At 36.4% G+C, this 14,564-nt stretch overlaps 1 protein-coding gene across 1 annotated transcript in view; it reads right to left on the minus strand.

The window, feature by feature from the left end:
• Positions 1–4,251: 4,251 nt before the first annotated feature.
• The window catches only part of BTBD9 (BTB (POZ) domain containing 9), a 124,588-nt gene continuing 114,275 nt past the window's right edge, over positions 4,252–14,564 (minus strand). Inside the window, exons 10-11 of the mRNA XM_009880422.1 lie at positions 9,812–9,890; positions 4,252–4,941 (exon numbers count right to left, since the gene is read on the minus strand). Of these exons, the coding sequence (XP_009878724.1) occupies positions 4,747–4,941; positions 9,812–9,890 (274 nt within the window). The 3' untranslated portion in view covers positions 4,252–4,746. The remainder of the gene's footprint in view (positions 4,942–9,811; positions 9,891–14,564) is intronic.

The following is a 14,564-nucleotide window of genomic DNA, read 5'->3' on the forward strand; positions in this document are numbered from 1 at the left end:
GACACTGGCACTTTTTAAGCAACCGTAAAATAGTCAGCATCCCGCCATACTACAATGGTAGCATTTCACACCTGCCTGCATGGAATTACTGTATTTTTTTTTTTTTTTTTTTTTTTTTTAGTTTTCACACCTTAGAACCTGTTCTAAATTCAAGCTAACTAGCTCATTTTAACATACATATATGACTATTCAGGTAGTCCTAAAACTTTACCCACGGCTTTTATTTCTGTATCCTGAACAAAGCTTTGTGGAGCATCTCTCTCTCTCTCTCTCTCTGAGTTAACTAGTACAACTGAAAACAACAACAACCAGTTCAGAGAGAAATAAGGATTCTAACCTAAATACACCATTAACTGAGAGATGGGGAAATGAACCAGGCCTCAAGCAGCCTCTGGGATCTACAAATTATTATTTCTGAAGCATCGTTTAGTCCTCTAGCAACTGGTATCATGACATACAAGCCTAAACGTTTACTCTTAAATACATTAATTCTTACTGGCTCTGATTATTTGCTGAGTACTCCAGCCACAACAACAAAATTACCAATGGGTTCACTTGTCCACTTGGCAGTATATTAACACCTGTCAAAATATAAGCCAATTAATACTTTCATAGAGAAATGCAATATATAGCATGTGTACCTTCTGTGAAATTATATCTAAGTTCTAATTCCTTACCGAGTGTATCTGAGTGGGCATCACTGTACAACCAGAACTACTAACACACAACAATCAGACAAGAATGGCATTAATTTGTCTTCTAATTTTTGCACTGACTCTAGATGTATAAAACATCGCTGAATAATGAGTAGATGTGAGTATGCATTTGGTTGGAAAACTTAATTTACTTAGAGTGGAACAATTACAGACATCTTTTGCTTTCTTTCATGGAAATCAACTCTCATCAAGTCAGATACTAAACTGAAAGTTCTCTAATTTAATGGTATCATTAGTAAAGATGAAGATGAATTAAATTAATTTGAATTTTTTAACAATGCTGAGAAGCACTGAGCTCTTTCATGAGTTGTCATAATAAACAAGAAAACCTGATTTTTATGGGGAAAAAAAAGAGAAAGAAATGGAGCTGTAAAGGAAGGAAACTGCAATGAAGAACAGTTCCTTCTCTAACCAAATTGGTGATTCCTCCTCTGTATTGTCTTTTACATTAGACTCGGATTAACTTCTCTCACTGTAATTTCATTTAACATGCCATTTGAACTGGTTTTAGAGCTAATTGGCAATGGCTTGAAAACAAAGCTGCAAAATTTTTGCTCACTTCAGAAATTAGTTTTCCTGGATAAATCAGTTTTCAGGAGTTGATATTTGGCCGTACATTTCTGTGAATAAAAACCTTTTAAATGCACTCGGAATAAGTTAATTAAATAAAGACTTTAGAAGGAGCTTTGTTGAGCTCCATATGAATTCAGCCTATGTCTGAATTCAACCCATGGAAAAAAAAACCTGAGAAAATGAGACCTGGGGAATTTCAAGATACTAAAGTACTAAGTAGAGATAATGGCTCAATAGTGACAATATAGTTAGTTCCATTATGTAGAAATCTAACAACAGGTCTATTTCATGTTTTTTGACAAGAAAGCAATGAATACCTGGTCAGTTCTGCTCTATCCCTGTTGCAAATAAAATATGAGTAAGTGATAACACAGTTCTGAATAATTATAGTATTTTATCACTCTGATAAACCCTGATATTAAGCCATAACAGCACAACTTACTTCCACTGAACACTGAAAGGAAAAAAAAAAAAAAAAAGATTTCAGAAGAATATACAAGAACTACATCTGAAATTGGGAGTCAATAAATACAGACAATAATTAGAGAGAATGAGAACATTCACACCAAACCACAAATCAATTCTGTGCACTATCTTCCTTTGTCATTCGTAATACATGGCTGACACAATGTTTAAAGACAGAGACCCACATTAGGCAATACGGATAGGGGTGTTTGTTGGCGGGTAGTGTTAGAAGACCAAGCAGAGTTCAGGTTCTTCCACATTCTTTCTTTGAATAAAAAGGTAAAGGATTCCCACTAGAAAATGTGAAGCTGTGGCAAGGCTTGTCTTAAAAGTCTGGGAGATCTGTGATCACATCGGACTCACCTCAGTGGCAAGCTCCAAGAGTAACTCCAACAGAAGAAAATAAAGACTGTGAGAAAGTCCATGTGTGACTGAGAATCAGTCTAATACTAAAAATTTCTATTCACCTGTATGAAGGGTCAATGCAAAGCTGGGTTTTGTTTCGATTGATTTTTGGGGGTGGAGAACTGCAAGGTCTATAGGACCTGATAGTTTTTGCCTTGGGACTCTCTCGGATCTGTTCATTCTGATTCTTGGCAGACAGCGAATGTCACGGGAAATAGACTTTTCTGTTCAACAGTGAGTCATAGCACAAGATCAAAAAGATTTGCAGTGTGGTATAGTCTACCAGACTTATTTGTATCATAAAAATTAATTGTGCACATCAAAGATTACAAACTGAAAATCCTGTTCTTTCTCTGAGAGCCTAGACTCAGAACAGCTGGCACAAACTTTTTGAATTTTTTTTTATACGTTCTCTACAATGGTGACTACTAAAGACTAATAGCTAGGAAGTTATGCCCTTTGCTTATTCACAGCTTGAGAAAAGAAAACTTGTTTGATCAAACTGCAAATACCTACCACCACTGACACGGGAGGGCTTATCTACCAAAGGCAAGACGTGCTCCATGCATCTCAGTAGTTCCAGCATGGATTACAACCAGAATAGAAAAGTTTTCTGGTTTTACTTTTCAAAGAAGAAGAAAAAAAAAAACAAAAACCAACCCCAACTTTTTGGACTTAAACAGGAGAGTTGTGTCCCCAGTAGCTGGTCTCAATTCTTTCACGCTCCGAAGGCTGTTAAGCCATAAGGTAATTGGCACCCCAGCCTAGGTGCTGGCCGGCACCAGCAGTTTCCCGCCTCAGAACTCCAGACCGTCTGAGGCAGCCGTGGCACATATTATCAGCTATATATAACACACTGGGCACGCATCTTCACCGACAGATATTCACAAGCCAGAAGACAGCAGCGGGAAGGGAGGGGGTTGTATGCAAATGTCAGAACTCAACTGCTATTTGGCAATGAAAAATACTATAATATAATTGATAAAGCCTAATCAATTTTATTTGAAACAAGAAAAAGGAAGCTTTTTTCCTTCGAAGTTTCTACTGATTCATTGCTACAACTCGTTATATCTCTTCCTGTTTTTAGCCCAACCAGTATCCAACAGGGAAATTCTTTCAAATTAAGTAGTGTGATAAATTAACATACTACTTGCTATGTTGATATAACTCATTTTATCACTATGGTTATGCAAAGGAAAACCATATTTATCCTACAGTAGCTCTGTTTTCTTCTGACAAGGCTATTTGTCACCACGGGAAATTCCAAGTTCATAAAACTGGATAGCTGACATTTCCAATATAATATGCTTTGTGAGGAGTAACAACCCTCCTACTCAATTTTGCCAGTCACATCAGCATTTGTCTTAATGCAAAATCACTTTATCCCATACTGAAAGACCAACATGGAGCTCTTCCTAAAAGTCACATAGATCTGGAGAGTAAGAGACTGCATCATCATCAGAGTGAAAACACTTAGAATAAGCAAAGTAGCAGGCAATGTAATCCTGACAGAGATGGATAATGAATTCTGTGATTGTAAAGTAAGAGCCAGATCTTTTACAATACAGTGTAAAAGCACCATATTTCATGAAGATTATGAGAAAAGTTTCTGCACAAACGGCCTTTGAATTTTTAGCTCCAGATTGTAAAACAATTTTTTCTTGGAGAAAAGCAAGTATCTGCAAATTATTCTTTTTGTATTCTGAACAACTGCTTGTCGGTGACCAGATGCAGTTCTGCTTTTCTAAATCAAACATTTTTGATGATCTGTTGCAATTTTTCTTAGAAATACAGGTAAAATTTAAGTAACCATCTTCAGGAGTGAAAAATATGTTTTTCTTCAAGATGGATGCTTGATTTAGGAATTTTCTTTTTGAGTGTAAGAAATGACAATTTTGTACTTTGAAAAGTCAACTAAAGTCAAGCTTAATATAGCATCCATGAATTAGTTTGTTGATATCATGAAGGCTTTTCTGGTCATCCCACTGATGAATGAGGGAATTTGCATCTCAGCAGGTAAACTTGTCTGATACTTCCTTAATCTACGGCACAGCATTTGCTACAGCCAAAAATAAGAGACAAAGTGGAATACAGAGTCAAAACAATTTTGAAAACAGCTTACTAGTTACAAACGAATATGAATGAACTTAAAAATAACATATATTATGGACTGATGTGTTTCCATGCACATTTTCTTTGCTGACGGAAGTCTTCAGGGAACAAATACTTATTTCATATGCCTTCCATTCTGCTCGAGTCATTTTAGATTTCCACTGTAGCTCTGCCTTTTATTTCCTTCTGTTCTTGCCTTGGTTAGATTAGAGAGGTAGGGTGTTAATAGGGTACTTGATGAAGATTGAAGACCTATTTTCTCCCCACTCGGAGACCAGCCTGATTTGAACAAATTGAGGAGAGTGAAACAGTCTCTTCGTGTCCTTGGGAAAAGCCTTTTCCATTTCAGCATTTCCAGCTTTCAGATATGGTCCCCTTTGGCTCACAGAGAAAAAGAAAGGGTGCCATCCCAAGAAGCTTATGAAAAGTTTCATATTATGTCAGCGGGGCTGCAAAAGCTCCCTTTTCATCTCCTTTATGGTTGGTGAGCGTGTGAACGCGAGGTGGATCCAGGAGGAGAATGCAGGGAACTAGTGCTTGCAGCTCGAGCAGGGCGAGAAACAAGCTGTTGCCCACCAGTCCCCACCTCTGTTGTTGCCACTTCCTTACTACTCTCATCCTTGTGGGTACTGTTTTGTGCTGGGCACTCAAAATGCACACAGTGAAACACCTGGAGAGAATAAAAAACGAAGATAAAGCAAAATAATTAAATGCTGGCAAAAGCATGATCAAAGTAAGATGAAGTCTATATGGAAGTATGCAGACCAGATCAGTACCAAAGTACTTTGTCAAATCAGAATGTTTCACCCTGAGGCCAAAAACATCTGTCCATGGGCCATAAGCATTATAAAGCGATACAAGTGGAGGAAGAGAAGGCCTTCAAATCATACCAACCTTTACATATGGCCCTAAAAATCAGAAAGATGGCTCCAAAGCAGATAGAGATATTTGTAAATTAATTTTTTTTTTTTTTTTGCCAAGTAGTATAAATATCTATTACATCCTATCGGATGAGAACAACAATTATATTGTCGTAAATGGATTTTATGAGCCAATTACTTCCTCAAAAGACTGAATGTTCATACCCACTAGAAATGAAATTTAAATCATTACCAATATGATTCTATTTCAAGATTGCCCTCTGCTGTAATAGCAATGGCAGCTCTACAGACATATCCTGGAGTATGCAGAAAGGCATTCAGAGTGTCCAAGAAGGCTGCTGCTTCATCAGATGAAATATTCCAGTTCAAACAGTGATCATTTTCTCATGTTTCAAACAATACCTGGGACCACTGTACAGGTGACTGGATCTTAGAGTAAAAGGACGATCTGTTTAAGCATTTTTTCCAGTTTATTTTCTACTTTACTTACTCTTACGTCTACTTGTTCTTGAAGTGCCTGGCAGGAGAAGGGGGAGGAATTCTTTAAAATTGCTACAAAACTTCTTTCCACATGATTTCTCATTGCTACAAATTGCACAGCTTTGCCACACACGGAACAAGTACATCTCTTCTTATACTAATTTAAAATTTGCTATATTCTCATGCATTGTAGTTTTATGGCTAAAGCTTGATGAATATCAAAAACTGGATTCTAAAATTATTGTTTTAACTTAATTTTGTATGCTTTTATGACATATTCTATCGTTCTTCTTGCAGGTAGGTCATGTCTTTAAAAATTCTTCTCACAATGAAATGTAATCTCTCATAGTCTTAACTGCCCCTTCCCAGACACTTTCAAGTTAATGTGGTCAAAAGCAAATACTGTAAACAAGACATAGATATACTACATATTCATACGAGACCACAGAATATTGTATTTTCTATCCTTTCTTCAACACAACCAAAAATCCTGGTTTTCTTTTTGACGGTTCCTGCTCGAGTGCACATTGAGCAGACGTCTGCAATGACATGTCTGCAATAGCCCCTGGGTCTTTTCTGAGTAGCTAGTTAATTCAAATTCTGACAGCATACATGAAATGAATAAAAAAATATTCACTCATTGAGGTTTTTTTTTTCCCATTATATTTTCTTGTGCCTCTCAGTGTTAAGAATTCTTGCATGTTATTTTTATACAGATACATAGTAATGCATGTTTATATTTCTATATACAACACACATGCTCACATAAAAATGTATGGCCATGCTTTTATATATATGCATATGAACAGATTACAAATCTACACCCATACCCACACATACACACATGTGCAAAAAATGGGTTTTCTCTGCATTTCTTCTGGTGACTATTTTTCTAAAGCTGAACTAATTTCTACAGTGGCATGAATTCTCTTCCATCTGTTACAGTTCCTGAGAAACCAATTTTTGCATTTAGCTACACTCCTTGAGAAACCCCTTTTAAACTCATCCTGCTCCCATGTTTTTAAAATAACAGCTATTGTCGTTTTTCCAGCTGCACGTATCAGCATCAGGATTTGCAGAAAATAACATTATCTCATCAGTGCACCACCTCTGTAAGATATTGCTTTCCTTGAAAGGCAGCACAGTCTAATGAGTGGGTCTAATGAATGGGATGGAGGTCTCTCACTCAGAAGATTCCATATTTCTGCTGTATCCCATACCAACAGTGTTTCTCATTTGAAACTTCACTCTACCTACTGATGCAAACTTTTTAAAAATATAGTTTTGTTTCCACTGAAATCTAGCTGATACTAGTCGGTAAAGTGTGAAGTACCAGATTCTTAAATTGTAACTTCCATTTTTACCAGTTCTTTCATACTCTCCTTAATGCTCATCTCAGCATTAACAGTCCCGTGAATTTACAATGTAATTTTCAGTTGCTCTGCTGCTTTAACATATACAGACTACAGCTTGCAAAAGAAGCAAAGGAGAGAGAAGGACAATTGAGCTCATCTGCTTCATTCAATATTGGAATTATGTATTTCAGAACAGTATTACTAAACCAAACAATCCTGCACGTGTTTCTCTCAAAAGGCAGAGTTGACAGTTCAGCATCATCCTCTGATCAACGGCATGTTATACTTCTCACGGATATTTTAAGGAAGGTCCGACATACAAAGCAGGAAGGCCAAGTACATATACTCTGATGCAGTAATTTGTAAATAAAGCTCTTGCATTAGTAATGAGGTGCCCTTTCCAGGTCAGTAATACTGGAGTGGAATAACAAGATAAAACTTACACCAAGTATCAGGTAACCTGTCTGACAAATAAATGATGACAAGGACTAAGGAAAAATAATAATTTTATTTCTAAAAGTAGGATGTCTGGAAGCTCACGAAAACAAAAAGTTACACATCTATCATGTTCTAACATACCAAAAAAATTCAAATGGCAGTTCAAAAAAAAAATCTGTGAGTGTTATGTCTTTCAACAGCTGGAAAACATGGCAAACAAAAAGATGAGTTTAAAAGATGAAAACATTCACAAAATGGAGAAATGTTATGGGGCTTTTTTGCGACTCCAAAAATCAACTCATTGCTTTGGAAACTATGCGGATTGTGCTTTCAAAGTTCAAAGATAGATGTTGGTAGACACAGTATGGAGTACTTTTGTACCTATACCGTAAAACTCCTTGATGAGAACACGCTGCCATTAGCATCTTTTGTTTAAAATGGAAATGGTTTGATGTAAAATATAACCACCTGTAGGTAAATAATTCTAGAAACTGCTTGTGTTCTTACTGAAGAGATGACTGAGCCTATCAACTCCAGAACAAACCAAGACTTTGGTTACACTGTAATTATTTAAATTGGAAGTATGAAAAATACCGTGCTGCATTCTTTGGAAAATGAAACTTTGTAACAAAATGTAATAGATCATCTGTTTAATATATATCAAAACCACGTAATTTAGTAATATGGGCATGCTAATAATGTTCCTCCTCTATAAGCTTTAGGAGAAAAATCGTTTAAAAAAATTACTGTGGGTACAGATTTTAAGGACAAAAGAGGGAAAAGACCTATAACAGCAGCACGTGTTTATAGTTCCACTCAGCCACTACATGAGTAGCTATAACCTCCCTTTGCACAAACTGAACTTCACTATAGTTATGCAGTGCTCCACATAGGTAACTACACAGGATATTACATTTCTTGCAAATGGCAACCAATTTGAAATTAGAATTATGTTTAAAAGCCCATTATTCTTCAGGGCTTAAAGTAACCTTTAAGAACTGCAAGTTGAAAGTAATGTTTCTGATAGGCTGATTTGGTAAGTTTACACAATGCATATAATTTTTTTTTAATAAAGAGATGAGAATTTACAAAGACTGGCATGAGGGCAAACAGGACTGTCTACATGGATTAGTAATGGAAAAGGCCTTCTTCATGCATGTACAACCACCCCGGAGGCACCTTCTGACTATATTTCTGAGAACTCACTGATTAAGACTGAACTATACACCCCAAGAGAAAGTGCTTAGAAAAAAATAAATTGATTGATATTCCCAGTTCAGTTTATTCGTCAACTTCTTTCCACCTGTCTGCTGAGAACTAATGTTGACATCTGGTGCTACATATGTTGGCAATAATTGCTCTAAATTCGGACATTAACAATGCTATTTGAAAATTCTTCCAATGCCTTACGAACAAAACACCATCCCCACATGCTAAACACGATCAGAAATCCTGACTCCTAATAACGTCAGAGTTGACAAACTCTAATTACTACAAATGTAATAGTGCTATCCAAAGTTCCTTGTAAAGTGGGAAAGTACAATGTTTTGTGGTGAACTACACACGTGGGATGTAGACACGCATGCATACACACAGAAGCAGCAGCTTTTGGTGCCTCTTATCATCTCGTTATATAAGGTTCTAATCTCACAAAGACTTGCATATATTCCTAAATTCACATATTGTAAATTGTTCACTGAAGTCAACTGTAAAATCTGGACTTCATCTGAGACAATACACAACACTTACAAAACACAGAAGCACAAGTAAACAAAGAGGATGATACTGGTCAGTTACAGAAAAACATATTTTTTTCTGTTTAAAATGAATTGAAAGAAATCTCTCTCTTTGGCCACTACTGGTTAGCCAATTTACCAGGCATAAAAATTAATTAAAAGAGAATCTTATGCAAATAAGATTTGTTTATGAAGAATGAGATTCTTCTAACATTTTATTCATTCAAAGGATAATATAAAAGTGATAAAACCAAGTAATCAGAGACTATACACCTTTCTCTAGTGCACTAAAATGTTATTTTCATCATTCATTAAAATAAGGAATAACTTAAAACCAAACCAAATAGGAATGCTTGATGGCACTGTGCAAAGGTCAAAACCAGAAACAGTTTACTGTACTTTGTAAAAAAACCCCAGATATCCCCCACATTAGCAACAGCCCTTCAACTCTGTAGAGTCTGGGAAGATGATAACACGGTTCACAAATATTCAAATAAGAAAAGCATTCATTCTTACCCTGCTAGATTGCAAGAGCAAAAAAAAAAAAAAGAAGCACGTTTTAGAAGGCATTATGAATTTCATTGTAAGATGTGAAAAACTGTATTGTTGTAAATTCATGAAGAATATAGGTTTTCTTAAAAGTTCCTTACCTCATTAGCTGTGTTGTGAGTTCCGACTATTCTGATAAAAGATGCAGGCTGTTTATCAAAAGTGACTGTTTGCCAGGATCTACAAAAAAAGTTCAGAAAGACATACAAGTATTAAACACTGTCACAACAACGTGCAGTAAAATATACAGAGAATCCATTCAAGTGACAGTACATACTATTATCACGTAATACAGCAAATAGAGAAACATTTTTCATCACCTGAATTTCCATCACTCCTTGTTCATTTTTAAGTGCCTTGACTGTGCTTATGTGTTCCCACACATGCCTTATACTACTATAATTTGTATGCAGGAATAATACTCATGCTATTGCTGAAAGTTAAGAAAATGGTAATAGAAAAAAAAAAAACGAATCAAAGTCTAATATCCCCGACTAATATTGACTGTATTAGATAAACAAAAGATCGGATAAATAAAAGTAAATGCATTTACCTGTAACTACCCATGAGAAATCATCAGAGCTTGGTTAAAAAAAATTACAGTTCTAGGGGAAAAAACACCACCCAAACCCTCACATAAACTCCTTGCACTCTAAGAGGAGCAGTGGGGGCAGAGGAGCCACGCTTCCCTTGTGTGGGCCAAGGTAATTTACTGGAAGAACAAGTGACATAAAGCATTCTTCCCAGTTCAGGTTGTGAGGATTTCCCCATCCTGACACAGAGGCAGTGGGGCGAACAGACCACCCTCCCAGAGCTGGAGGGTAACTTTTTGGGCTAGACTGAGAGCACGAGAATTAGATTGGGACCACTATAATCTTCCTTCCTCATTCACACTCTTCTGATCTGGGTGAGGTACAACATCTCAAGTAGCCTAATACGCAGCAGGAAAAGGACACCCATTCTTACCATACCTTTGTGCTTACAGAACACACTGACAGTAAAACAGAAGAAACAAAAAGAGTAACAGGAACTAGAGGTTCCAGTTTGATGCCAGTCTTCCACTACACTAGATTAGCACTTGAATACACTAGAATTTAAATTATTTTATATTCATAAAACATGAAAGCTAGATACAGAATCTAACAACTTTTTAGCAAAACTAGACTGTCACAGAAGGCTTCAGAAACAAAATGTAGTATAACTTGATTAACTCACTACAGAAGAAAAACATTTTGATAGTTTTCCTGAATGTGTTCAGAATACCTTCAGAAGTGTTCATATAAGAAATAAGGGACCAAAGCAAAACTGGAAGAAAACACCACTCACCACCAGTAGACTACTCCAAAGCCTGGCAGTGTCACCAGCCTGGTTGCTGACTATGTCAGGCACTTGAATCTTCCCAGAGTAGGAAAACCTCTTTGTCACAAATGCAGCATTTCTGGGTTTAATTTAGTCGACTATTACTTTTATCACTGCTGTCAGGTTATATTTGCTTAAAGAAGATTATGAGCCCAATCAGGACCTAATTTCAAGTAGTTTACTGGTATTACTGCATGAAGTAATGGCTGTAATTAAGTTACTCATCATAATAGAGAGGTGCGGTCTGTGTCAGGCCTCAGAGGCACAGCAGTTATCTATCTAATGGCATGGTTTATTTATATCCCTTATGTGGCTGTGTCCTTCTTATTTTAAAGCTCAGGCTCTTTCTTCAAGCTCTAAATGAAATCGAAAATGAGAATAGACTATTTCGTTGACTGTCTCAAGATCTGAAAGACTGCTATGATTTAAACATTCTTTTCCCTGTACAGGAGAACAATTCTTCTTGAGTTTCCTTCTCATATTACTCTAGCACAGCCAGTCAGTGAATCTTCATAGCCAAACATAACTTGTAAACTTCAAGTATAGAATCCCAAAGATGAGTGGCTGGACAATCAAATGATTGCAACACTACTACTCCTAACAAAGCATTGCCATAGTTTGCATTATGCATACGCTTTCACTTCACACGCACGCACTTTATGCAAGAACAGTGATGATGTAAAAATCAGATTTCCCTATTAAGTGATTTGGAAAATATTCTAAAGCTATACTAAATAAAAGAGTTTAAAAGCCTAAAGAAGCTATTAAGAACAGCGTATGCCTTCCTACCCTCTCAGGTAGGGTTTGTATTCTGCGACAGAAAATAGGTTATTTAGGGATCATACAATAGAATACAAATGGGTCTGTATTTATTTATAGTGCTCCTGAGCACTGGTCAAATACACACTGCAAGAGTTCAGTGCAGATTTTCCAAAGATGGCAATAAATGCAATTGCGTGTAGTATGAGGTGACAAGGAAGCTGACACATCTATTCAGGAATATAGCTGAAGAGCATGACATTAAAAGAGGTTGAGAAAAAAAGGCCTCTGCCGATCCTTTTGACAACACTCTAGATCAGCTCCTCCAGGAAGCTCCCAAGTTCTTTCACTTCCCACTGCATTAGAAGTCTTTATTTTCTGCTACAATGCTGTTATTAGGATTGAATTATAATTTTCCTTTTAATAATATTAGACCATGATAGAAAATAGTAAAAAAAATCCTTGAGCATGTGAGATTTGAAGGGAGACAGCGTTTTAAATAAATTTGGTCCTAAGAATATTTACTGTTTTGGTATGTGTCCATTGTATTCCTTTCCCATTGGAAACAGTAAGTCAAAATTATAGATAATTTGTAGAAGAGATATTAAAATTCAAGTTATTAAAATTCAAGAGTATTGCCACTAGAGAATTAGTCCTTGATGGGATAATGAGAAAATTAGGTCTCTTAGTTTATTTCCTTAGCAAAAAGGAAAAAACAAAGTAGAAAACAACCCAAATGGATCTGGAGAAAGTCACTTTTGAAATGAGCGAGGCAAACCTTCTTCACTACGAAGTTGTACTGATTTTGACTGTAACAGTGCATTTGAGAACATCAATATATACAAAGCAATACCTCTCCAGTACAGATATAATTATGCAGCAAAGAGATAATTTATGCAGTGTAACTATACCCATATGGGAAGAGAGATTACTGACAGAACATTATCAAGTCATATCTGCCCTCTTTTTGCATTTTTTGCTGATATAACAAATTCACTAAGACTTCTATTTATGTATCAAGCCATAACAATTGCTCAGTGGTGTTCCTCGATTAAATGAAAGACATCATAGGTAAGCCTTAAGTTTCTTTTTAATCTCCTTCTTTTACTACTAGTTATCTCTTCTGGTACTACTGTAATAATTTCAATTTCTCTGTAGAAATTTTATTTTGCAAATTATTTTGTAGTTGTGCCATTTGTATGTAGTCATGCCATGTGTATGTGCTCATTTTATACTTTCTTCACAAGAGCCAGTCTTTCTATCCTCAAAATCACTTTTGATGGTTTGTACAAAACTTTCCTCCAAATTTTATACGTAGCTCTGGTATTGATTTCATACATAAGTCACTGTATTCCATGAACAGCAGCATTAAAACATATGAAAAGCACCTAATTTTTGGTCTGGGATTCGATACTTCTGTGTAATAGATGCCATTTCTTCACCTTTACTTCCCATATGCCAAGCAAAACAAATCTTTCAAGCTGGTGGCAATACTTCCATCTTCTTTACCTAGGACACGGTCATAAAGAAGCTATCAGAACTTACTTCTCGCACAAGCTGACATTGTTGTCTTTGGACTTTCTGGATCTCTGTACTCCTTATTAGTGACCCTGTAACAAATTGTTTTTTCAGGGTTTAGCTTTTTAAATATTCAGAAAGTGTTGATCTTCTTTTCTGCTTTCACATCTGTCTTGCTGGTTGATTCGTTTTAGATTTGCTGTTCAATCTGCAGCAGTCTTGGCCATTACTTTCACAACAGAAATAATCACTACCTCAAACTGAGGTTTACAACTCTAAGTGAAGACTCGGGACCAGCAGCCTACTCAGAGTTATACCAGGGTCCTCAAGCTGAAATGCAGCACTACAAGTTGTTTGGCTAGCAAAGGTCCCCTGATATTACAGCTCCATTTTCCAAAAGAAATTAGCCTTGTTACAGTTCTACGGTGTTTTGTTTAACACTCCACATCTCACCTCAGCCACCCGTCTACTAACTCTCTCGTTCTGCCCAACACCCCTGAGGAGATGCAGTAATTGATGATTAGCATTCCAAAGCCATGCTTGCATCCTGTGAGCCTGTCATATTTAATTACATTTTAACTATATTCGTCTTCTATAATAGCCTGAACATAATTTAGATAATTATCTTTTGCTCTCTTATTCTCTGACTCTGCCTGTCTCACTTAGAGCTCCTTGCAATGAAAATCACTTTCTCTACTCAAACATATAAACAGACTCTTGGGCCAAGTGCTTTCATTTCTCCAACAGCAACAGCTGTCACTGACAACTCAATGGCTTTGTGCATCCCACAATCTCTTCACCATATTCTATTCAGAGGAAGAAGAAAACCATTAGAAACCCCTCCACTTTCGTGTTTCTTCCTGTCTTTATCTTTATTAGGCTATTCCAAGAAGAATGCAAGAAAGAGTGATGTCCAGGTAAATTATAACAATAGCTTGCTAAGCTACCTAGAGCTCCAAAATAGCAATTCACCTCTTAAAGAATTTAATGGCTTTTCGCAGCATTTGGAATCCTTGCCTAGTTATTTCTATGAAAAGCTGCTATCTTTCTAAAGATTTATTACATCGAATAGGCTATAAATAGTGACCCTTCCCCGTTATTTCCTTCTCTTCCAGAAGGAAAAATTAAGAAAGAAGTGGAAGTTTATCTTTTATTGAGGTCTTCTAATGAGCCACTGGCGCTACAGAATACTACCACACTGTGGGATCACCAGAGCAG

Source organism: Charadrius vociferus, unplaced genomic scaffold, assembly GCF_000708025.1.
Source record: "Charadrius vociferus isolate BGI_N301 unplaced genomic scaffold, ASM70802v2 scaffold62, whole genome shotgun sequence".
NCBI classification, from domain to species: Eukaryota; Metazoa; Chordata; class Aves; order Charadriiformes; family Charadriidae; genus Charadrius; species Charadrius vociferus.